Here is a 23,636-nt window from a genome sequence, read left to right as displayed (position 1 = left end):
CAAGGTGTAGAGTTGGATAAACACAGCAGGCCAAGCAGCATTAGAGGAGCAGGAAGGCTGACGTTTCGGGTCTAACCTTCCCTAACCCTTCATCATTTTGGTTGACTGTTCTTTTAGAGAGGGGGTATAAATTGGGATTTCAGGCCGAACAACAGTTCTATCCAGCAATCTCTATTCTCAGGCCTGCTGATTGGTATTTTCCTGCAGACTCAATCCAGCTGTTCCTCTTCTTTTATAAGTTTTGAAAGTCTGTATGTTTTAATGTTGGGGATTTTTGCTCAGTCTTACAGTCACACACAGTCAAATGCAGCCTTGATGTTGACGGCTATCAGTCTTGGCCCACCTCTGGAATTAGCTCTTTTGTTCATGTTTATGTTTGAAGTCAGTTTGTACTTTAAAAATCTTTCTCCTCTCACCTAAAAGTTATGCTGTCTACACATATCGCCCATCATAGGGAAAAGACACCCACCATTCAACTATGTACCCTTCATGATCTTATAAACCTCTATAACATCACCCCTTTACCTTCTACGCTCCAGTGAAAAAGTACCAACCTATCCAGCCTCTCCTTATAATTCAAACCCTCCATTCCTGGCAACATCCTGGTAAATCTCTTCTGAACCCTCTCCAGCTTAATAATGTCCTTCCTTAACAGTACTCCAGAAGAGGCTTCACCAACATCCTGTAAAACCTCAACATGACTTCCCAAATCCTATGCTCAAAGGTCTGAGCAATGAAGGTAAATGTGCTAAATGCTTTCTTAATCACACTGTTTACATGTGATGCAAACTTCAAATAATTATGCACCAGAACCCCTCAATCTCTCTGTTTAACAACACTACCCAAGGCCCTAATTTTAATTATAACAATCTTGCCCTTATTTGTTTTACTAAAATGCAATCCCTCGCACTTATCTAAATTAAACTCTCCCATCTGCCACTTCTTAGTCCATTGACCTAATTGATCAAGATCTCTTTGTAATCTTAGATACCCTTCTTCACTGTCCACCATAGCAATAATTTTGGTGTCATCTGCAAACTTACTAAACATGCTTTCTAAATTATCATCTAAATTATTTATATAAATGACAAACAAAAGTTGTTCCAGCACTGATCCCTGTGAAACATCGCTGGTGATAAGTCTCCAACATCACTATTTGTCTCCTATTATAAACCAATTCGTAACCAAATGGCAAGCTCATTTTGAATTTACTAATTAATCTACCATGGTGAGAATGATGGATGGTAAGAATGCTTCTTACAGCACATTGTTTAATTCCTCTTTATTTATAATACATATTTAAAATGTAAAAAATTCTTTGCTAGAATCATTTTTGACTGTGAGGAGTATTATTAAACATGTTACTGTACAACTGAAGAACAAAAAAAAAGAAATCACAGCAGTTTATAGTGTTGGAGACAGTACAAACAATGCCACCAGTTGAAAACAAACAGGTGGTCTATGTGATCTAGCACAAGAGAATCAGGATTTTTACCACCTATCAGAGGTTTTGTGCTGACTGGGAGGAATAAATTTTCAAAAATGTTTGTACCAGTACAGTGTGCGTTTAAAGAGCTGCTCCTTTAGTTCATTGAGTAACAAACATGGATGTAAAACATAGACCAATTATACCACAGATATTCTCCAACCTCCGGTATGAATTCTCAATACAAGATAATTCTGCAACTAACATTTCGTATAGAAACAGACTGCTTTCTAAACAATGCAGAACCCATTAAAGCCCTGTGTAAATATCAAAGAATAAATTTTAATTTAACAAATACTTAATAAGCATTTCATATGTTTAAATATTTAAGAGGAAAGAACTGAACATAAATTGTGTTTCTGTTGATAAGAAAGATTGATGTGACCCAAATATGTAAGACTGCTTGGATAGCAGACAGTTTTGAACAGACCTGAAATTTCTAAATGTGAATCAAACAGAATCAGAAATTAAATGTCATGATATTCTTTAGATTTTGACTGAATTTGTAACATCATTGAGGCTTTGTAATTTCTGCCAGATTTTAGAGCTGGGCATTTTTTAAAATCATTCTTACATGGGAGGTGAGTTAAATGTTAACTTGTAAGTCAGGTGAAGTAATGATTGCAGTTTCCATCCCTTCCAATGACCTACGTGGCTTTTTAACAACAATTGACAATTTTTTCATGGTCATCATTAGACTTTTAATTCCAGATTTTCAAGTTGCACCATCTGCCATGGCGAGATTCAAACCTGAATCCTTAGAACATTGCCTGAGTGTCTGGATAAACAATCCAGCAATAATACCACTAGGCTAAAACCTCTCCATGAATACATATCTACTTCATTCTCTTTAGGTATGTGCAGCTTTATCCTAACAAGTTTTCTCCATCTAATGAGAGCCCACAATTTGGCATTCCAATTGTTTTTAATAAGTGAGAAAATTTGCAAGTAGTATGGTGAAATATTGGGATCATTTGCTGTCTCGTCATCACACCTTGTTTTGCATTGACTAGATTCACAGATCTTAAGTATTACCACACAGAAATATGAATAAATGTAATAAATAATGACGTTAATCCTCCCTCCTCAATTTTAACAAAATTTAGATGAGCAAATAATTTTCATCTGAGTTTGTAAAATGGAATGAACGAACAACTGGTTCATATTTTTATTGCTCATTAATGATTTGATTTTTAACATTTGTTAATGGTTATAAAATCATTCATTTGAATACTTTCTCATTTGACCGTCTTCAATATGGCATGACAAATGTCAAGTGTAGTAAAATACATACGAATAGAAAAATATCAATATCTTAACATTTTTGCTACAGAATTGTCTCAGTATATTGATGATCCTTAAAAATATTGCAGATAAACCCTTTAATTAATTTTCTTGGCATCTCATGCTTGAAATCTATAACAGTTTATGGAAAGAGAAACTTAGAAAACCAACATTTCCCTACGTTGAGGTTTGGATATCTACTAGTCTATGGCACATAATACATTAGATTGCAGTGTCTTGATTTTTTTAATTTTTAAATGTTATGGTCGATTAACAACATTTTGCTATTGATCATTAGGTCCATGCTTTGCTGCTTTGAAGTAGCGTCCTTGGCTGGCTGCTTTTGGGAGTAAGATGATCTTTTTGGATTTAACAAACTATAGGTCAACAACATTACAGGAGCAATTGGCAGCCAGCAGTCTTTAAATTTTACATAACCCATCTACTTTTTAAAATTTATTTCCTTAGATGTGAACATTATTGATTAGGCAGACAGTCATAGGCTGCCTTTCTCTTTAAAATTCTGCATTCAGAATGTGGCAAAAAATCAATCACATTGATGTGGGGTTATAATCACAAGTATGATGGACTGGTTAACCACATTAAGCTTCCCTCTTTTAAAGATGCTGATGACAATTTCATGAATTAATTGTTTCTAAACTCAATTAAAATTCTCAAACTGTCACAGAAGGCTTTGAACATACGTTCTCTGAACTATTAGCCTGGGCCTCAATGCTACTAGTTCAGAAACTTAATTGCTCCCTCAACTCATTAACTTAAGTTTTGTCAGTTCTTTGGTGGGCTGAGAGGGTAGACTCTATTATTTAGATCTAAAATACAAACTCTCCAACTCCCCTTCTTCCACTATCTAAACAAACAGATCTCTTTAATATTGTCATTGGCATCAAGGATCACTAAAAGCTTTGCAGCTTCTCATTGGCTGAGGTAGATAGGAAAGAGTTTTGCCTCTTAAATAAAATAAGTAGAACTTCTAACCTTTTATACCTCTGCTGATGGCAGAAATACCTATAAAACAGATTCAGAACAAAAAGAAACTTAACATTTAAAACAGAATATGAAGATATTTTTAGAATACTGGGGAACTAACCTGGTTATAATGATTATGTAGAGAATGGTGTAACTCTGACAACTATATACTATTGAGACTCTTTGAAAAGAGGAATAGGAGAACTGTAATCTGTAATGTAAGAATGTAAATGAAGTGCTTACAGTATTACTTAGATTGGATAAAGATAATGCAATGCAAAAAAAAACTAATACACAGACTCGAGGCATGGTAGAACCCATGAGGGTATAATGATTTAGGGTTGAGATGATGGAAGTGGCATAGTGCATGGTGGAAGTAATATTCATATCCAGTATAGGAAGTAGGTTCCTTGTATAACATTTATTCTATACGTACTGAACATCTTGTTCCTGATGCTACTGCATAACTTTTAAATATATATTTTATTCTTAAATGAGATGACTAAACAATGATCTAAAATTCAGTGAATAAAATTTAGATGACAGCTTACATATTTTTCTACTTTTGGAATAACCATTTCTCCCCCAAAACAAACACATTGCAACACTAAGTGTAGAGGTGACCAAAAATAGTTAACTCAGAACTTAAAATAAAAATTAAAAATCCAAGATATTTGAAACCAGTATAACTTCTGATGATACAATGTATCAAAACAAACAGAAATCATAAATTATCAGTTAAGAAAAGAGAATTTGGTTTGGAAAAGGTTGCAAAAAGTTAATAATCAATTAATAAATACGAAACAGTGGTAAGTTTAATGCCACAAACAGCTTATTTCTGTTTCACGACCAGCTATACAATTAAAACAAAACAAGTTGACATACTGTTTTCCAATTCTCTACTCTAAGTTCCACATTTTCATTTTCAAAATGAAGTGTGTTAGTACAGAGAAACAGAACCCTTTCTATTTCAGATATCCATTCATTGTTTTGTCTCATACTCTTGGACACGACAGCACAACAGCTGTATAGTAAAGCTCTTTCTCCTCCTCCAATATTGGGAAGTCACTGTCTACTACGATTTTTTTCTATTTGCCACATCAGATTCCTGCTTTTGAAACATGAGTTCAAATCTGTTGTAGGTGATATGAAATTGGATTGCCGGACAAGATTCCAAAGCCAAAATAAAATTGATTTGGAGGTTAAACTGATTGCTACAACCCTGCTTTAGATGCTAATCCCAGTCTACAATTTCAGTGGAATTAATTCTGAAAGACTTATTAATGAGGAAGATTGGAGATGACGCTCAGTCCAGTGTTGTTCACCAAAATACATATAAAGCTGGTTTCAAAATGAACAAGATCTCAAAGGTTTTCAGATATGCTTTTACTCATCAGTAGCCATTACAGTTTGTCTTGCCTTTTAATAATGAAGAACTTGCAATGTGATTACACTAGTTGCCACTGGTATTAATTGATTTGTTACTTATTGTGAACTGACCTTGTTAAAGAACTAAATTTAGAAGATATTGATCGTGGGAAAATCATTTTGGAAGAAAAATACAGTAGTAGCCCTACTTGCTCAATTCTGTCTCCTTTCACAAGACCTGGAGCAGTGAAGGTAGATCCACCTTCATGTCCTTTCAGTCTCAAACACTGCAATGCTTCTCTTTTAACATTAGCAATCAGATTGAGTTTCACTGACTTACTTGCAAACAGTTTTCAGGGGCCTTCTAATCCAGGAGCTAGGGGGATACTGAGAAAGTTCCCATTTCGTTTGTTCAGAGTACTCCTAAGGTGTAACTGAAACTTTCAATAAAGAAGTAGACTAATGTCCTTTAGGGAAGGAAGCTGCCATCCTTATCTGGTCTGGCCTACATGTGACTCTACACAATAACGTGGTTGACTCTGAACTGTCCTCTGGACAATTAGGGATGCATAATAAATGCTAGCCAGCTACGTCATCATTCCGTTAACAAAGAAAGAAAACAAAAATAGGAAAACTTCTGGAACGATCCTAGATAGATTGCGTGTCCTTTCCTTGGAAAATATTCCTTATGAACAATAGTCTACAGGCGTGAGGCTGCAAAAGCACAGCAGGTCAAATAGCATCAGAGTAGCAGGAAAGTCAACATTTTGGGAAAGGTTTCGGCCCGAAACATTGACTTTCCTGCTCCTCTGATGCTGTCAGACCTGCCGTGTTTTTCTAGCCACAAACCTACAGATCTAGCTTGCAGTGTCCGCAGTCCTTATTGTCTCTAACCCTTATGAAGGTATTTCTTTTTACCAGCCTCCAATGAACACACTTTTGGAAAACAGGCCAATAGCTGAACTTTGATGCTTCTACAAATCAGTTTCATTTATCTCATTCGTCAAGATACACTAATTCCAGCTAATACTTTTGTTAGGGTTTTTATACGTTAATTAGTACAGGATATACTACTGTTTATAGAAAAGACTGGCAATAATTGTATTGAAAAGAAATATGAAAATCCACACCTACCAATTCAATTTCATTTCTTATCTAACAAAGAACAAATAGGATACTTTCTTTCATGAAAACTAGTTAAACAAAATACAAACTACCTTTGCTAACAAAATCAAAACTGTATTAATTTATTTTAGTTTTCTTGTTACAATTCAGAGCAAAATTGATTGGAAAAAGGCAGAAAATTATTTTAGGCTACAGTTTAAGAACATACTAGCATTAGTGTATATCTTATTCTATGACTTATTACTCAAATTTTACTAGCTTTATGTGGTTCTAACTGGGATCGCAACACAAATCCTGTCTATTTAATGTTCCAAAAAATGAAATAAAATTCTAATTTATAACGTGAAGCAACATTTTGAACTACAAATTAGGCTTAATTATATCATAATAAAATAACTGGGAAATAGGCAAGGTACATTTCCAGCCTCGGGCAATCGTTTGTGTGGAGTTTGCACATTCTCCCCACATCTGGGTGGATTTCCTCCGGGTGCTCCGTTTTCCTCCCACAGTCCAAAGATGTGCAGGTTAGATGAATTGGCCATGCTAAATTTCCCTAGATTAGGTGGGTTATACGGGAATGAGTCTGCATTGGCTGAGGTTTGGTGTGGACTTGCTGGGCCGAAGGGCCTGTTTCCACATCTAGGGATTCTATGATTCTACATGTGTAAAGTCACAATAATACTACTGTCATAAATTAGGATCAATCTGCATTGAACTGAATCATCCTGGGAGTTTTAGTTATGATTTATTTCATATTAAAGTGAGGCATTTTAGTACTGGGAGCTGGAACATTTTCATTTCGAGGAGCTAGAATCCCAAGTCACATGGAGCATAACTAAATTTCTTTGGAAGTATTAAAACTGTGGAGAAAATTGTGTATAAAAGGAACTATCCAATTTGAAAAGAACTGTCAAAAACTTGTCAAAGTTTGCTTTCATCAATGACAGTGCTTTTATTAATAGACTGTAGTCCATAATATAGAACATTAGGAAATAGAACCTTATATTTTCTCTTGTGTGCATGGGTGCTTGTGCAAAGATATGAAGTGAGTTGGTATGGTTGGTGAAGATGAAAAGGGTGGGAGCTTAAGGAGGCACAAAATTGACAAAGGAAGCATGAGGGACTTTGTGAATTTGGAAGAGTAGCGTAAGGGGTCCGAGTACTATGGGGATGGGTCGATTTTAAAAATACAGTATGTAGTGTAGGACTAGAGTTATTTCATCAGAGGAGATTTGTTTGGCATGATCTAGGTGTAATGTTCCTTTCTCTGAAACATATTGGTGAATGAACTCAAGTTTTAAAATTGAACAAAAAACTTTTATGGTCATTTATTTTACTGAAATCCATTTCACAGCCTGATGAGGTGTTATTTGAATTCATAATCTCTGGGATGTTAATAGAATAGTGATGGCGGTACCAACCCTATTCATAGATTCTGTGTTGAAACATTATGGACTCCAGGTACATAATCTAGATGGATTGAGAACTGAAGTAGTGCCATACTTTCGATCATACACTAAATTAAGAACGCCATCATGTTCAGAGGAACATGAAAGATTCCACAAAATTATTCAGGTAGGAGCATTCAGTTCTGCTTGCCTCATGTTTATCCCTCAGTTAACATAACAAAACACAGCCAAGCAAAGATGAACTGGTCATTATCTCATTTACAATCTTTAGAACTTCACTGTGCACAAACTGGCTGCTCAGATTAATAATAGTAAACTATATAAAATGATTAAATTAGTTGTAAACCTCTGGTGGACGTGTGGAGAACTTGATCAATCAGAACTGAGTTCATTCTTTCTCTTAATAACTTGACAGAAGAGCAGTTTTGTTCTTTAGATCCAACTGAATGGACACTGCCCGAAACCAATGCATATAGAATAGTAACTTTATACATACCACTTCCTTTTACCAAATACAACATCAGTCCAGATTATTTTCTTAGCATTGTAAAAAATCAAGAAATTTCACAAATATTTGACAGGCTGCTACCATCCATCAATCTTATCCCCATACTCACTCATCACAGTCTAAGGATGCAATATTTAATAATAAGGGATAGCTTTTACAACAGTTTGGTGAGAGATGATATATCAATAATGCTGTGAAAGCCTGTTTTTATGTCTGGTGTTGTCATTAAATTACAACAGGTTAAATTTAGCATGTGTGTATGCAGATTAAAGCTCTCCTTGTAATTTTCTACCGCAAGGTCTTATATAATTGCTGAATATTTCAACCTCTATTAGAAATCAATAGGTGCCATACAAATGTAGGGTTAACAACCACTGTATCAGTAAAAGGTGTCAATTTCCCTGAGCAGCCATCCTTATTGCTTCAAAAAGAAATGACATTTTTGAGTCAAACTATGAATACCTTTGCAAGTGAGCCTGAACCCATAAGGAAATGGACTAAAGCTACCTTCAATGTATTAATTTAAAACTTTCAAAGTGGTCAAAGTAGAACCTCCGGTCCGTTTAGTCTTATTTATTAGACTGTAAATCCCAAAGGTTAAGCAACAACGTATGCTTTCCAAAACTAGACTTTTCAGGTAGAATAATTTAACAGTCAGAACCAGTTATTACCAAGTAACTGCATTTGAATTTTCCAAAAATAATGCAAATTTGTATTTCAGTTTTGTTTCAATCAGCAGATAGCTAGAGCTAAATAGCAAAGATGACATTTTTTAGGCAATAAAGGACATATATCAAAGAACTGATTCTAGGATCCTGACTCTATCTTTCCTGATCTCAGTTGGTTGCCACTTATGTGCCCTTACAGGGTTAATAGCCGATCTTGAGGATACTAATATTGCCATATCCATATTTTGTGAAAGAGTCTATTGTATTTCACTGATTTCATTGATGGCAAAGGGTTTTACTCTGCCACACTTTCATCACTAGAATTCCAGGGCCAATGTCACACACCATGTCCCATTAAAACCAAAGCATTTGAGTATGTTCATTAGGTTGACAATCATATTTTTGCAGGTCAGAAATTAATTTAGTTTCATAATAATCAAAATAAAATTGAACATGCTGATATAAGAGACCAAACCACCCTAGGAGGTAAGTTACGCTTGATTTTGGCAGGTTGAATGACATAATGGAAATTAATGTCTTACTTAGACAGTTCTCTGTCAAAGTTGCAATGAATATGGTAGAAACCTCCAGGGTATTTATTCTCACTATTGATCACTAATCATTGCCAGGAACCTGAATGATTATTTTGAGTTCAAGTAACGTTACAAATCTATTTTTCCTCACTTTATAAAGTTGACTTGCATCAACTAACATGTCTTAAGTACTACCAGGTAATTCCAAGTAGTTCAACCACCAAATTTTTCATCATTCAAGTCAAAAGTCTCAGCCACAAAGAGGATATTGACCTATTTGTCACGGTTAAGATGAATTTCATGTTATTAGTCTTGGCAAAATGGATAAATCGCAGTCAGAGATAGAAGTGGGCAACATTTGGAGGATTGAACCTTACTATTCTGTTTCTCTTTCACTAACCCTTTGGAGAATCTGACACAGACTTACATACATTTGTAAAGTCTGTACAACTCCACTGCAATAGCACAAATCAGGTATTCCCCTGATCTACTTGCTACTAAAAGATTGATAAAAGAAGTCTTTGTCGATTTTCTTCTCTGATGATTAGAGATTAAATAATACAGCACGGTCAGAAAAACTAAAATTGTACTTTCTTACCTTCTTAATTTGTTATTCTCAATAGTTTTAGAAAACATTCAGACTTGGGAGGATAAATGGCAAGTAACACTGTCACACAAGTCTCAGCCAATGACTAGCTACTGGAGAGAACAGAAATATCTCCCTAAATATCCAGCAGCTTCACTATCGCTGAATCCCACATAATCAACATCCTGGGAGAAGGGATCACCATCCTGAAACTTACTTGGGTCAGCTTATAAATATTGAGGCTACAAGATGATTTCAGAGATTGGAAAACCTGTGGTGAATGACTCGCCTAATTTCTAACTCCCCAAAGCCCATCTAGCATCAACATGTTACAGGTGTGATCAAATACCTTCCACTTTTCAGGATGAATGTGACTCCAATAACACTCAAACCACACCAACCTGATTGACTGAAAGTCCCTCAACTGTCTTCAACATTCATTACCTTCATCACTAGTGCAACATGGCTGCAGTGTACCATCTGTAAGTTTTACCGCGACACCTAGTCACTTCTTCATCGTCAGCACCTTCTAATTATGTGATCTCTGCCAGGGAAAATGATAAGGGCAGCAGATACATAGGGATATAACTACTTGTAAATATATTTTTAATTCCTAAGGGTCAATATCCTGGAACTATCTAACAGCATTCTTGGAGCACCATCACACAATGGTTTAAAAAGGTGTCTCACCGCCACCTTCTCAAGAGTATGTATGGATGAGCAATAAGTGCTGACATTGCCAATGATTCCATCATTAATTTTAAAAATCTGTCATTGTGACATTCTGAATGCATCAGACAATTGATTCTGCAAGTATAATGCATTAAGTTAGCTTAAGGCTGTGCTGTATCCTTGGTTTCACACTTCCAATATCAATAGATTAAGCTTATCTAATCAGAAATATACATTACTGCCTTTGTGTTAGAATACTTACAAATAAAAAGAGGCTAAAAAGAAAGAGAGGAGCCGTTTGTGTAATTTTTCAGCAGATCTAATAAATTTCATTACAAGTGTACACATTTGACCAGATGCTTGCTTATCAAAACAAGTTTTGGTGCTTTCAGCAGTAGAAGTTATGAGGTGTGCAAATGCTTCCTGTACATCACTAACTCTCATTCTCTTATTCGGAGATATGCTCTTTTTAAAATACACGAGTTGCTACAATGAACAAAGGTTGGTTGTCTTTTCCAAAGCATGTTATAAGATGAAAGATTTGGCTCAGAGTTTATTGGCTTCTATCACCTTTTCTAGAATTTCATCGATTATATCTGTTTCGTAACTGATGTCCTTTAAGTCCAAATGCGGCAGAACTGAACCCAAGAGGTGTCCGACTTTTACCCGCAATGACTTCAGCTTTGTCAGTACACTGTTGAAACACAATATAGGTTAATGAATCTAGTCATCATATCAAATACTTTTCCAGTTTTGTACTTAAGCATTGAGGTAACAGACATAGCTTCAAACTAAAACATTTTCCATCTTGGGCACTTAATGTTAGCATCAATTACTTTGTTAACTGTTAAATAAACTCCAACATCACAAGAGTCATACCAAAAGGAAAATTGTGAGATATTCCTATCTTACTAACAGACTGCCAAGTTAGAACTGATGGGAAAAGAACATAATAGAAACAACACTGAGAGAAAACAAACACTTTGAATATTTGCAGGCAGATTTTCATCCCATGAGTCTGGACTGGATTAAAAACATGGCCAAGGTGAAATACTACATCCAGTCCCCTCATCAAACAAAGGGGCTTTTCGAACAAAACAACTTTCTAATTATTTATCAACGCATTGTAAAGAAACACAGAGTAACTTCTGGAAAGCTGATGCAAAATACAGCAGCTGTGGAACATAAAAATCAAATGATTCACTTTATGTTTTTAATGCAAAGTGATGTCTTATTTTCACATTTACATTCAGTTTCGTTCACATTTTCTCTGTACACTATATCAGGATAGTTAGAGTTTTCTCCTATGGTTTTCCTTAATCATTACAAAGTAACTGATTAGATGTCCTGGTGTGTTCTATCTGACAATAAGCCAGGCAGAGGCAGAATTTAGAATGTAGATCAGTAGGAATACAGTGGGTTCTGAAGAAAGGTCACTGCGCCCAAAATGTTAACTCTGATTTCGCTCCACAGCTGCTGCCAGACCTGCTGTGCTATTCCAACAATTTCTGCTTTTGTTTCTGATTTCCAGAAGTTCTTTCAGTTATTTTTAAGTAATACACACTTGTTCAATTTAGCCTGCAGCTGATTTTCTGAAAAAAAAAATCTAGATGATGGTAAACATCTATCTATTTCTGATTTTTTCATGCGGTAATAATAATGAATTGATATTATACAGGCAATTTCTCAATATGTTCAGAGATTCACATTTCAAGCGTTTATATAAGTTACGGGTGGAATTTTCCCCTCTGGTGTGTTGAAAATAATGGTGAAAATGGTGACAAAAAAATCAAAATTCTCAACATCCAGAAAACTTTTCCTATTGTCCCTCTCATGCTTTACTTAGCATCTTCAAAATCTTGTCCTTGAATTATGACAATGATAGCTCCATGTACATGCAACTCAATAAAGTCCCAATTCACCACAATTACATCCCAATTCTAATTCTCCTCATTCCTACCAAGAAACTAGATCACACAAATACCAGATAGGTAAAAGAGAGCTGGCAGCTGATGGCTGCAGCTCACCAAATGCCTGTCCTAGTCATCACACCATTGTTTCTTCTGCACAATGTCCCTAAATGTTCCATGGTGACTTTGGTCCTTGATCCTTCACCTACGGCAATAGGTATCAGAAAATCATCAGCTTCACCACAATCCTGTCTACTCCTGAACCAATTCAATCACCACAATTAGAGAAACGGATTACAACGACACTGAAGAAATTACACTACTCAGGAGATATCGCCAAGACAGATTACCAAAAAATGAAGCCAGATGGATCCAACACACCCCTCTTCTACGGACTCCTTAAGGCACACATGCCATGGGTACCAATGAGACCCACTGCCTCACTTCATAGACAACACTACCCACTCTATGCACTCCTCCCAAGAATTTCTCAACATCATCAAAAGAATACAGGAGGACAATATAATTATATCCTTCAACATAACAGTACAATTTATATCCGTAAACATCGACCGAGCCAAAAAGACAATTGCCACACTGCTGGACGAATCAGAAAGGCAGATACCCCATGACACCAACAGCATCAACAAGGACAGCTTCCTGAAACTGCTGGATTTGTGGCTCACAACCTACTTCATCTTCAATGACCGTTGTATTCAAATAAGTCAACAGAACACTGATATAATTCCCCTTATCAGAACCGATAGCAGAAGCAGTAATGCAAAGATTAGACCAGACAGCCCACCCTACTATCAAACCTAAACACAGATTCCGCTATGTTGATAACACCGTCAAGAAGACTAGAAGAAACCCAACAACACTTAAACAACATCTTCACTGGAACAAAATTGACAAAAGAAGAAGAGAACAATAACCAATTGCCCTTCCTAGACCTAATGTTGCAATGTAAGAACAACAGCAAACTCCAGACTACAGAATACAGAAAGACCAGATATATGAACCAGATACTTAATTACACCAGCAAACACTCCAAAGTCCATAAATGGAACTGCATCAGGATATTAGTCAAATGAGCCACAACAGACTGCAGCAACCTGGATCTGCACAAAGCAGTACAGAAGCACTTATACAGAGTTTTCAAAAGGAATGAATACCCAAGAAACACAATCCGCTGTTATCTCTGGAACAGAGCACAACTAGAAGACACAACATGGCCATACAAACTAATCACCCTACCATACATCAGAGACATATCAGATATGACCACAAGACTACACAGACCCCTAGATATCAGGGTGGCCCACAAACCATCAACCACCCTATGACAGCTACTGATGAATGTAAAGGATCCCATACTCACAACCAATAAAATCAAAGTAATATACAAAATATCATACAAGAACTGTGAGAAACATTACATAAGCCAAACTGGAGGAATACTGACAATAAGTATACACGAACACCAACTGGCCATCAAGAGACACAACCAGTTTTCACTGATCTCAGTACGGACAGATGGAGAAGGACACAAATCCAATTGGGACAACACATCCATAATAGCACAAGCCAAACAGAGACATGCCAAGGAATTCCTAGAGGCCTGGCATTCCAACTGGAACTCTACTGACAAACACATTGAACTGGACCCAATATACAAACCACTGAAAAACAACCACCCCAGTAAACCAAGGCATATAAGTAACATGGGGGACAGAACACCAACACTTCACCGGATGCACATGGATGATGTTGCCTAGCAGGGCGACGGAACGTCTGTAATCAAACGTACCGGCTCAGTGAGCAAGTCTACAACCTCATCCACAACTTGAGCTACAAATCTTCTCAAAAACTTTGGACCCCTCACTTCTCTGATGCAAAGAGCATGCTGAGAATCAAGCTCCACCACTCTATTAGTCCTTCTATTAGGATAAATTCAATTGCCAGAATGGTCAATTATCTCTTTTTGGTACTGCTATCAAAAATTTTTTAAAAACTCACAAGACATCTTTAATAAACTCAAAACCATCCAGCTAATAGGCATAAAACCTATTTTAAAGCAATGGCATACTCAGGCTAAGACCTAAGCTACGATCCTGAATTAAAATTTTATCCATAAATGTCCCATGCAGCCAGCCACACAATGCAAACAGAAAAATCCCTGCAAAGGTGATGCATTTTCCAAAACAAGGAAGGGAAAGAAAACTTTGAGGGCTAAGGTTCTGGAAACAAAGGATAAAATGTGATGACTGTTCACATCCGCCAAATTTCCTGTTGACGAAACTGAATTGCTTACAGCTGTAGTTTGATAATAAATGCCCAGTCCTGACTCTAACAAATTTTTTGAGAATTAGACACAGTTCACTACTTCACATCTTACCAGTTAACAGAAAAGCCAGTACTTATAAACTCTATCAGCTTCCCAGGAATTTATTCTGAAAAGCAGGAATTCTGCAAAGAGTTATGCAGCTTCAGAGTGTCTTCTTTACTCTGAGCCCACTCCGGAGAACTGAACTCTAAATCTAGAAAAGGTTACTGGGCTGTTGTGATGCAGTGGTAATATCCTACCTCTTGTCTAAGAGGCCTGGGTTCAAGTTTCACCTGCTACAGAGGTGTGTCATAACATTTCTCAACAGGTGTATTAGAAAACAGGGCAGAATGGCGTCTCAGTGGTCGGCATTGCTGCCTCACTACACCAGGGACCCGAGTCTGATTCCACACTCAGGCGACTTTGAGTGGAGTTTGCTTCCCTCGTCTGTGTGGGTTTCCTTGGGTGCTCCAGTTTCCTTCCAAAGACGTGAATTTTAGGTGGATTGGCCATGCTATATCGCCCATTGTGTCCAGGGATGTCTATGTTAGGCAGATTTGCCATAGGAAATGCAGGGTTACAGGGATAAGGAGGGGCAAGGATGGGGGTGAGTGTGATACTCCTCGGAGGGTAGGTGTGGACCTGATGGGCCGAATGGCCTGCTTCTACACTGTAGGAACTCTATGAAAATAACTAGAGTGCTACTATATAACCATTAGTATTGGGGACCCCAATTTCACTCCAAGCCAGATTTTTGCATTAATTCAGGCAATAAATGCTTCCTCACATCCCTTTGAAAACTTTGCTCAGCTGTTTCTCCAAAGTCACTTGACTTTGAGTTAAAGCACACTGAATCCACAGCACACATTAAATGTTAGCTTAATTTTAAAGAAATCGCATTGTAAAACCCATTTCAATTCAGAGAATGTATAAATACTCAAAATTTTTCATTTTATTTCCACTTATTCCTTAAATATAAATAATGTCACATTTTCAGCACTTCAAAGCTGACAGATACCCATGATTTGCATATTTCTATCACGTCACTCTGTGCGTAGATCCAACTGTGTGTCTCGCACACCTACACTCAAATGCTTTTGACATGGACACAATCATTTTAGGACCCTCCGCTTGCTTTTTCAGTATTTAATGATTTTAACACTGAGATTCAGCCTCTGTAGGTCACAATGCTTTGAAGCATCTGCAAATTGCTTTTAAAGTTCCCAATTTAAATAGGTCATGCACTCCTAGGACTGAGACACAGTCCCATGCTGCTACTTAAATTACTAACAGGCTTAACCAAAATAAGTTCATAACATTATCGCAAATCAGCCCCTTCTTTGCACGAATATCACTTTATTTTGTAAGGACTTAACTTAGAAGTTTTACTTGTTTGAAGCTTTACTAATTATGTAGTTAAGCCATAAATTCAATAATAATTCTATATCTTCCAATCCTAGTTCAAACCACAATCTACAGCAATGAAAATGTCAATCTCACCAACAAATCACCCACATGTTGCTCTATGAAGTCACTCCTTAGTTTTTCTTCCATTGATTTATTCTCTCTGTGGCTTCTCTCTTTCTGTCTCTCTTTAGCATCGTTGTGCATTTTGGCTTCCTGCTATTCATGCAGTGCTTTCCTTCCCAGCCACTACTGTATCATGCTACGATCTCTGAAATTCCACTGTTCACAAAGTGGTCTTTGTCCCTAGCACTGTTCTATCCACATTGTGCTCATAAAAATCCCATTGTGCTGACACAGTTCTCCTATTTTCTACATTGTTGTTTTATCCTGAGTATGCTTTCAGATCTGATCCTGTTCCCCCAGTTCTCCCCTTTCTCTGGTTTACCACTGTATGACTTCCATATTTGTATCTTAGATTTCAGTCAATGTATATTCCATGCAACAGATCTTTGTAATCATTAAGAGAAAGTTTTCTGAGGAAGTCTGCTTAAGGCAATCATCATTTCCTGAACGAAATGAAAGAGCACCTAGTTAGAAAAAATTTTGACAACTGCAGTTTGCCTGAATTATGCAAGTCACATGGTTCCAGACAGCATGTTCTTTGTTAACATTGGTAATTCACTGGAATTCGAACTTAAGTCTCCTCTTTGCAGTCTAACAGACCTGGTGTAAAAGAAATGCTGGTACATCTACCTTTATAAAGAATCCAAAAAAGTTCATTACATAATCTCCGAAAGTGACTTCAAGTAAATGAATTAACTGAAGCTAAAAGGATTAAAACAAAAGGTCATAACAGGTGAAGATTGCACTTACAGAGGTTTTCGATCAGCAAGACTTTTTATTTACCGTGCATGTGTTTCATTACCTGTTGGCTTGGGCAACTTCCTGGCTAGTGGAAGGATCCCATGCTTCTTTGCATAATGCATTACACCTCAGAGCCTCTTCCAATTTCTCCTCCAGTTCTACCTTCTGTCCCTTTAATTTTTCAACCTCTGATCGCATTAGCTCCAGCTCCGAGTATCTGTACGCAGCAGCAGATTTTTTGGTCCAATAAAAATCATCCCCTCTGTTTGTGCTGGCTTTCAAATCCTGTTTCATTTTTTCATACTCCAATTTGAATTGGTCTCTTTCTTGTTCTACTTTTCCAAGCTGTAGAAACAGAAGCAATTTTCTTCTTATACTTTAAGTCAATTAGCATTCACAGTGCTTTTAATGTATTGATAACTCAAAAAGGCATGTTTCGTTTATTCAAAGTTTGCATTTCCTGTTCTTCAAATTAAATAGCTTTGTTATATGCAAACAGATGTAAATGCAAAATAGTTCTTTTTAATATATATTTGTAATTGCAGCATATGATTTCTCTTTCTGAGCCTTAATCAAAATACCCAAACCTGTATTTCAATTTCTTTATTTTAAAAAAAAGTGTTATAAGAATAGTGAGAATTAATTTTTAAAGAGGCAACTTACTAACAGGGATAATGGGAACTGCAGATGCTGGAGATTCCAAGATGATAAAATGTGAGGCTGGATGAACACAGCAGGCCAAGCAGCATCTCAGGAGCACAAAAGCTGACGTGAAGGGTCTAGGCCCGAAACGTCAGCTTTTGTGCTCCTGAGATGCTGCTTGGCCTGCTGTGTTCATCCAGCCTCACATTTTATCAACTTACTAACAGGTATAGTTTTGGAAATGCTATTATTTAGCAAAATTACATGTTTTACATATTTATTGATTTGTAGTTAATGGCACAGAAAGTCTTATCCCTTCGGATTTTATGCAATGGTGTTCGATCATCTCAGCATTTATCAGTTTCTGTGCACTTCAGCCTCTTGCTGAAGTAATTTGTGGGTTTGATGAGTCCATAGGTCTAAGTGACTTTGCACTTCAGGATAAAAAAAATCAAAATAGTCAACTCAAACTGTTTTCTACGACATATTTAATCAGTGGATTTTGACTGACTCGAGTCTCTGATGGCCTTGCATTAATATAAATGCAATATTTTTTGTAAGAAAGTTGAATGCTGTAATTTGGCATGCAAATTACACACGTAAAGCACCTGCAACAGAAACTTATTTGAGTTAAGACAAGCAGAATATTTCAATAGCTGCTTTACAAAGGCAGCCTCTGTCATAAACTCAATGACTATAAGCTGATTTTAACAAGTTTTCTCTAGCATACTGAGAAGTTTAACAAACACTTTAGTGTTTTAAGAACATGCTAGTAGGGCAGAAAAATTCAGATGACTGATTCTAACACTTGCACAAATGAATCTTCATTGCTGAATGTGACCAGACAGCATTCTGAGATTGTGCTCTTACTAGTTATGAAGGTGTATCAAGTGTACAGCTCTTGTGAATTGAAATGTTATACTAGTTGGAAATGTATTGATTTTCAATAGATGTTCTCAACAATTAAATCTAAATATCTGTGTTTTAAACACAAGGGCCAACACTAGCCAGCTTGCTGAACATATTGCACAAAAATAACACTTATTAAAGTGCACATTGAATGCTTTGTTTAGATTTTCTTTAGCTTAAAGTTTATTTTATATAAGATAGAAGCAAACCTGTCAAACAAGAAGGATTCTTCAGAATATAGAGAGTCCCATTGACATCCTGACATTTCAGACGGATACACAAACTTTTTGGATTCCTGTTCATACAGGTTTATCAGCTCATTTGAGGGTCGATAAAGTGTCTTTGAAAGACCACCATGTACCCTATATTCACCCTTGGTGGAATTATCTGAAGTGTGGATCTCTCCTGCACAGATCACTATGATGTGGAATAGTTAGCATAGAAATATTTTGATTAAATCACTTAAGTTTCTTACTGATCATCAGCTCTTTCCCACAATGGGATTATGAACAGGATGTTTTTTAGAGAATTTTGCTTTTGCTTTATATTTTCTTGGCATGTGTGTGTGAATTGCATGGCCATCATTTGTTGCTCATCCCTCATTATCTTTGAACTAAGTGGCTTTGTAGGCGATTCATGAGGGCAGTTCGGGAGTCACAGGTGAACCAAACCATATTAACAGCTGGTGGGCACAGACTATTTGCAGGCTATTTGTTTTGAATCAAGGGTTCATTCTTGGGAGATTTGAAGTTTGATTGTTACAAATATTTTTCTTTGTTTGATTCTTTTGGAGTCTTGGTCTAGATTGAAGTGTCTAGTTATTTTAATCAACTGGCTTGGACATGCTGCAAAACATATCTGGGGCAGGAGGGACTTGAACCCAGGTCTCCAAGCTGAGGACTAAGGATACTACTACTGCACAGCATCTGATGTTACAGCATACGCAAGGTGGATTTTTCCTGCAAGTTCCAAAATAGTGAGATTCTGATTTCAACAAGGCATTTAACCTGGGATTTAAAGTAGAGGACTGACAGAGGCTGAAACCTCATCGCTCTGTGAGTAAGAGCCACACTCATGCATCTCCTTTGGACTGTGCCAGCAGAAGGGACCTGGGAACATGTTTCCATCTTGATTCTTGGCTGATGACTCATAGGGATAGAGGAGGTAGTAATTTCCAGCTGCACAGGAAAAATGAATTAAATAAAAACACAGTTTGTCTGTCAGATATTCCATTTCAGTTTTTTTCCTCTCAAATCAAATAGATACATACTTGTTCTTTCAACTGTTTATTTTCTGATGAACAGTTTTCCACCTTCTTTACTGCATCTTCTAACTGCTGGGCCAAGTCATCACGTTCATGCACTATTTTTTTATAATATGCCTTAATTTCCTCAAGGCTCCAGCCTTCAGGTCCAACAATATTTATATTTTCCATTAGACTTGCTCTCAGTGTAGCTTGGACTTGTTGTCTTTCATTTTCTTGGTACTCCATCAGCTGTTTTGTTATTTGCTCTATTGTGATGGCCTGTTCCTCGCTGTCCTTTCTAAAACAATCTCTTTCTGTGGTTCTTTCATCCAGCAAGTTCCTTGCTTGATCCAATTGTTTCTCCAGGAAGTGAACGGTGGCTGCCGTATAATTATTTCTTGTACTTGGATCAATTTCATTAGCTTTGCGTGTTAAAACATCTTCTTGAGATCTCAGGTTAGAATGGGAGTCCGTGGGCTCCCTGGTTTCATTGGAGCCTATTTCAATTTTCTTTATAACAGCAAGTTTATTGGTCTGTGTTCCTTCTGAAATAAGTAACTTTTCTGCAGTAGCATGATGAATAGGGCCAGTATCGTTTGAACTATTCTCTTCAATTACGTTATTGGCACAATTGAGATTCAGGAAGTCCACTGTTTCTATTTTTTCCTGCTTGGGGCTGTGATGAGTAATACTGCTTCTGGATCCTTCATTAGCTCCATCATCTATGATAATGAGGTCGTCATCGCTGCTGTTGCTTTTACTTTCCCTGATAGAATTCACTGTGTCATATTCCATTGACTGGGCTGCATCAAGAAGACTTGTATTGGCTAATATTTCTGCTCTTCCTTTAAAGCGCTTTTTATTCCAACTTTTATTTCTTGGACTCTGTTTTCGCTTGTTACTATAGGGAGGAAATTATTCACAGAAGTTATTTCACAATGGTTCATACGCTCATCATTGTTTACTTAAGTTTTAAGTTTGTTAGAATTTTTCTACAGACATTTTTTTGTTCAGTCATGGGATGAGGCGGTCACTGGAAAGGCCAGCATTATTGCTGCCCCTGTTAGTTTTCATCAGGGCATAAAACTGATGTGCCAATGATTTTTATTTTTGTTGTTTCAAGTTCTCCCTTTAAGCTGCTTATTCATGTTGTTGTACCGTTATATGCAGCACTCTGATACACTGAACAAATAATCAATTGTCATGGACACAAGGGGTGAATCTCCATGGGGATTATTCTAGTTATCGGCAGTACTTTTGGCATAAGAACTGTTGAAACACTGGAAAAATGGTGCAACAATCAATAACACCATTTTTCTGATGCTTCCACACTAACAGCAGGGAATTCCTCAGAGTGGCTCAGCTTGCTTTCACCACTACTGCCATCAAGGAGCCCCAAATTTTTTTCAAAATAATTTGTTTAGGGTAATTGATTCCATTCTAAACAAAAAGAATCATAGCTTCTGAATTGGTTAGTACAATATATGCAAAAAAAGTCAGAAACAGATGCAACACCCAAATCATCAACCTGTTCAGTCCTTGGCTTGACGATACAACATGTTCTTCATTCATATTGTCTGAACATCCTGATGCTGTGCTGAGACTAGCGGAACATGATCTTGTTCTGCAGCCAACTTCTTCCTCTTCCGCTCTCTCCTCATCACTTTCTCTTGCTTCAGAATTATCTTTTTTCTGTGTTGTTGATGCCAACTGGTAATGTTGCTGCTTAGGTAATCGAAAAAAAATACAAAGCAAACCAAAATTTAAGAATTTGTGGAAAAGACAATTTCATAGCTAACCAAGTGTGCTATGAGCAGCTACCCAAGCTCTAGATCCTTCTAGAGACCAGCTAATAAAAAATTGGCTTTCGAAGAATAAAGAATTCTGATTCCAATAGCCAGTAATATCAAAAAGTAAACTGCACAGTATTTCCAGGAAATTGTCAAACTCATTCAAAACAGTTAACAATTTTATTACAAATCTATGAGCCAAAATAAATCTATTGATATATTTTTCTGGGTCCACTCATAATCAGAGCAATTGCTCTCTGTGAATCTCTTAAGCGGTATTTGTGAACAAAAAATATACTCCTTAGCTCTGAAGCTTTTAATTTACTGAAGTCTAATTACCTATCGGCAAAAACTGACATCCTCAGGCCAGAAAGCTTTACTGTCCCTCTTCAAAAACATTCAATTGATTACAGTAAATTGTTCACCTGCCATTCCTAAAAGCACAGCATTGAACTCGCCTATTTCTTTTCTTGACTCTAACTGAGGAAAGATTACAGCTTAGTCTGTTTTGTTCACATGTTCTCTCATGCACTTTCTAGCACAAGTACTCAGGAATGGATTACCATTTTTTTAAAACAGTGGAACACTGAGACCAAACATATCATCACAAATTTACCCTAGATGAGATTAGTATGAAATATCAACCTGGGATCTTCCACTTCTGCATGGATCAACTCCATTTTAGGTGGTGCTTTTATCTATTGAATCTGTACAGACAGGGAGATCTGTGAAGGAATGGAACTGCCTAGAATACTATGAAAACTGAAGATTTTTTTTAAAGGTCTGGGGTAGTGGGAGAAGATAAAAACAAAAGTGTATTTTTGTTTTGTTTGATTGTAATTTTCTAATAAATGTTGTAGTAGTATAGACGAGGAAATCAAACAAAACAGCAAAGTGTAAATCCAGACAATGATATCGCTTTGTAATTTTAAGAAAACAGCAATAACATTCCAATCTGTATAATTTTATGCACAGGGTACAAGTTCCATTGTCCTTAAAGTTCATTTAAGATGATGGAATCTAATTTCCTTTGGTAGGTCACTGCCTAATGTACTTCCAAAATTCCACTTCATGTTAATTTAAAATAGTTGTTTATCTGTAAACAGTGTAATGAGAGGGGTTTAAAGAGCAAAAAGAAATGTCAGGATATTAAACTTTTCAAAGTATTTTTAAAGTGTAAAAGTCAGTTGGACTTGCACTGATCTTGCACCAATGTAGTCATTTCAGATTTCCAGCATCAGCTGCTTTTTTTTCCTTTTATTTAAAAATAAAATAATATTTACTCTATTTCAACCAACAATTGCTCAGTCCAAAATAACAATCTACTTATTCTCTACTTCAGTTCTGTTAACTTGCAGAACACTTGGAAATAAAAATGAAAAGAATTGCAGAATTCAGGTGATCACCTACCTGTGACGAATAACAGCCTTTAACTGAGGCACTGAGATGTTATTAGAGAAGAGAACAAGCATTCAATCAATCACAGAATTTCCTTCAAACACTACACTACAAAGGTTAACCAAAGGCAATGACTGTAGGACTCCAACTCGATGCTAAGTTCAAGGAGCAATGAGCCTCCACTTCATCTCACCCTTACTGTAATTTTAATGCACTTCTAATCTCCCTATCTTGGTTGAAAGAAACAAAGACAGTGGTCAGTGATCATAACACCCCATAAGTGATTTTAACCTACGCCGCCATGTGAAAAACTGATGGGATCAGGTCAAATGCTGGTTTTACATCCTCATCAATTTTACCTTCCATTGATTACAAAGGAGTGCAAGATCAGCCTGACATAAAATTCACCTGATTTTATTAGCTTTCACAGGGTTATTTGGTCAAAATTGTACCCACCATGCTTCATTTCTATCATAAAATAATGCAACCTGAAGACTTAACCATCAATATATTTTATG

The 23,636-nt window shown here is 36.6% G+C and overlaps 1 protein-coding gene across 5 annotated transcripts in view; it reads right to left on the bottom strand.

Annotated features, from left to right (window-relative positions):
• Positions 1–1,286: 1,286 nt before the first annotated feature.
• The window catches only part of LOC125458742 (MORC family CW-type zinc finger protein 4-like), a 121,897-nt gene continuing 99,547 nt past the window's right edge, over positions 1,287–23,636 (bottom strand). For 2 of the 5 annotated variants that reach the window (XM_059651434.1, XM_059651436.1), the window contains 4 exons: positions 21,459–21,655; positions 19,955–20,831; positions 17,195–17,478; positions 1,287–11,320 (listed from right to left, as the gene is read on the bottom strand). In XM_059651434.1, coding sequence (XP_059507417.1) covers positions 11,173–11,320; positions 17,195–17,478; positions 19,955–20,831; positions 21,459–21,655 — 1,506 coding nt within the window. In that variant the 3' untranslated portion in view covers positions 1,287–11,172. Of the gene's footprint in view, positions 11,321–17,194; positions 17,479–19,954; positions 20,832–21,458; positions 21,656–23,130; positions 23,162–23,636 lie in introns of all 5 variants that reach the window. The other 3 variants (XM_059651435.1, XM_059651437.1, XM_059651433.1) reach the window with 2 other exon arrangements.

This window comes from Stegostoma tigrinum, chromosome 15, assembly GCF_030684315.1.
Source record: "Stegostoma tigrinum isolate sSteTig4 chromosome 15, sSteTig4.hap1, whole genome shotgun sequence".
NCBI lineage: Eukaryota > Metazoa > Chordata > Chondrichthyes > Orectolobiformes > Stegostomatidae > Stegostoma > Stegostoma tigrinum.
This window is presented reverse-complemented; position numbering and strand designations above follow the sequence as displayed.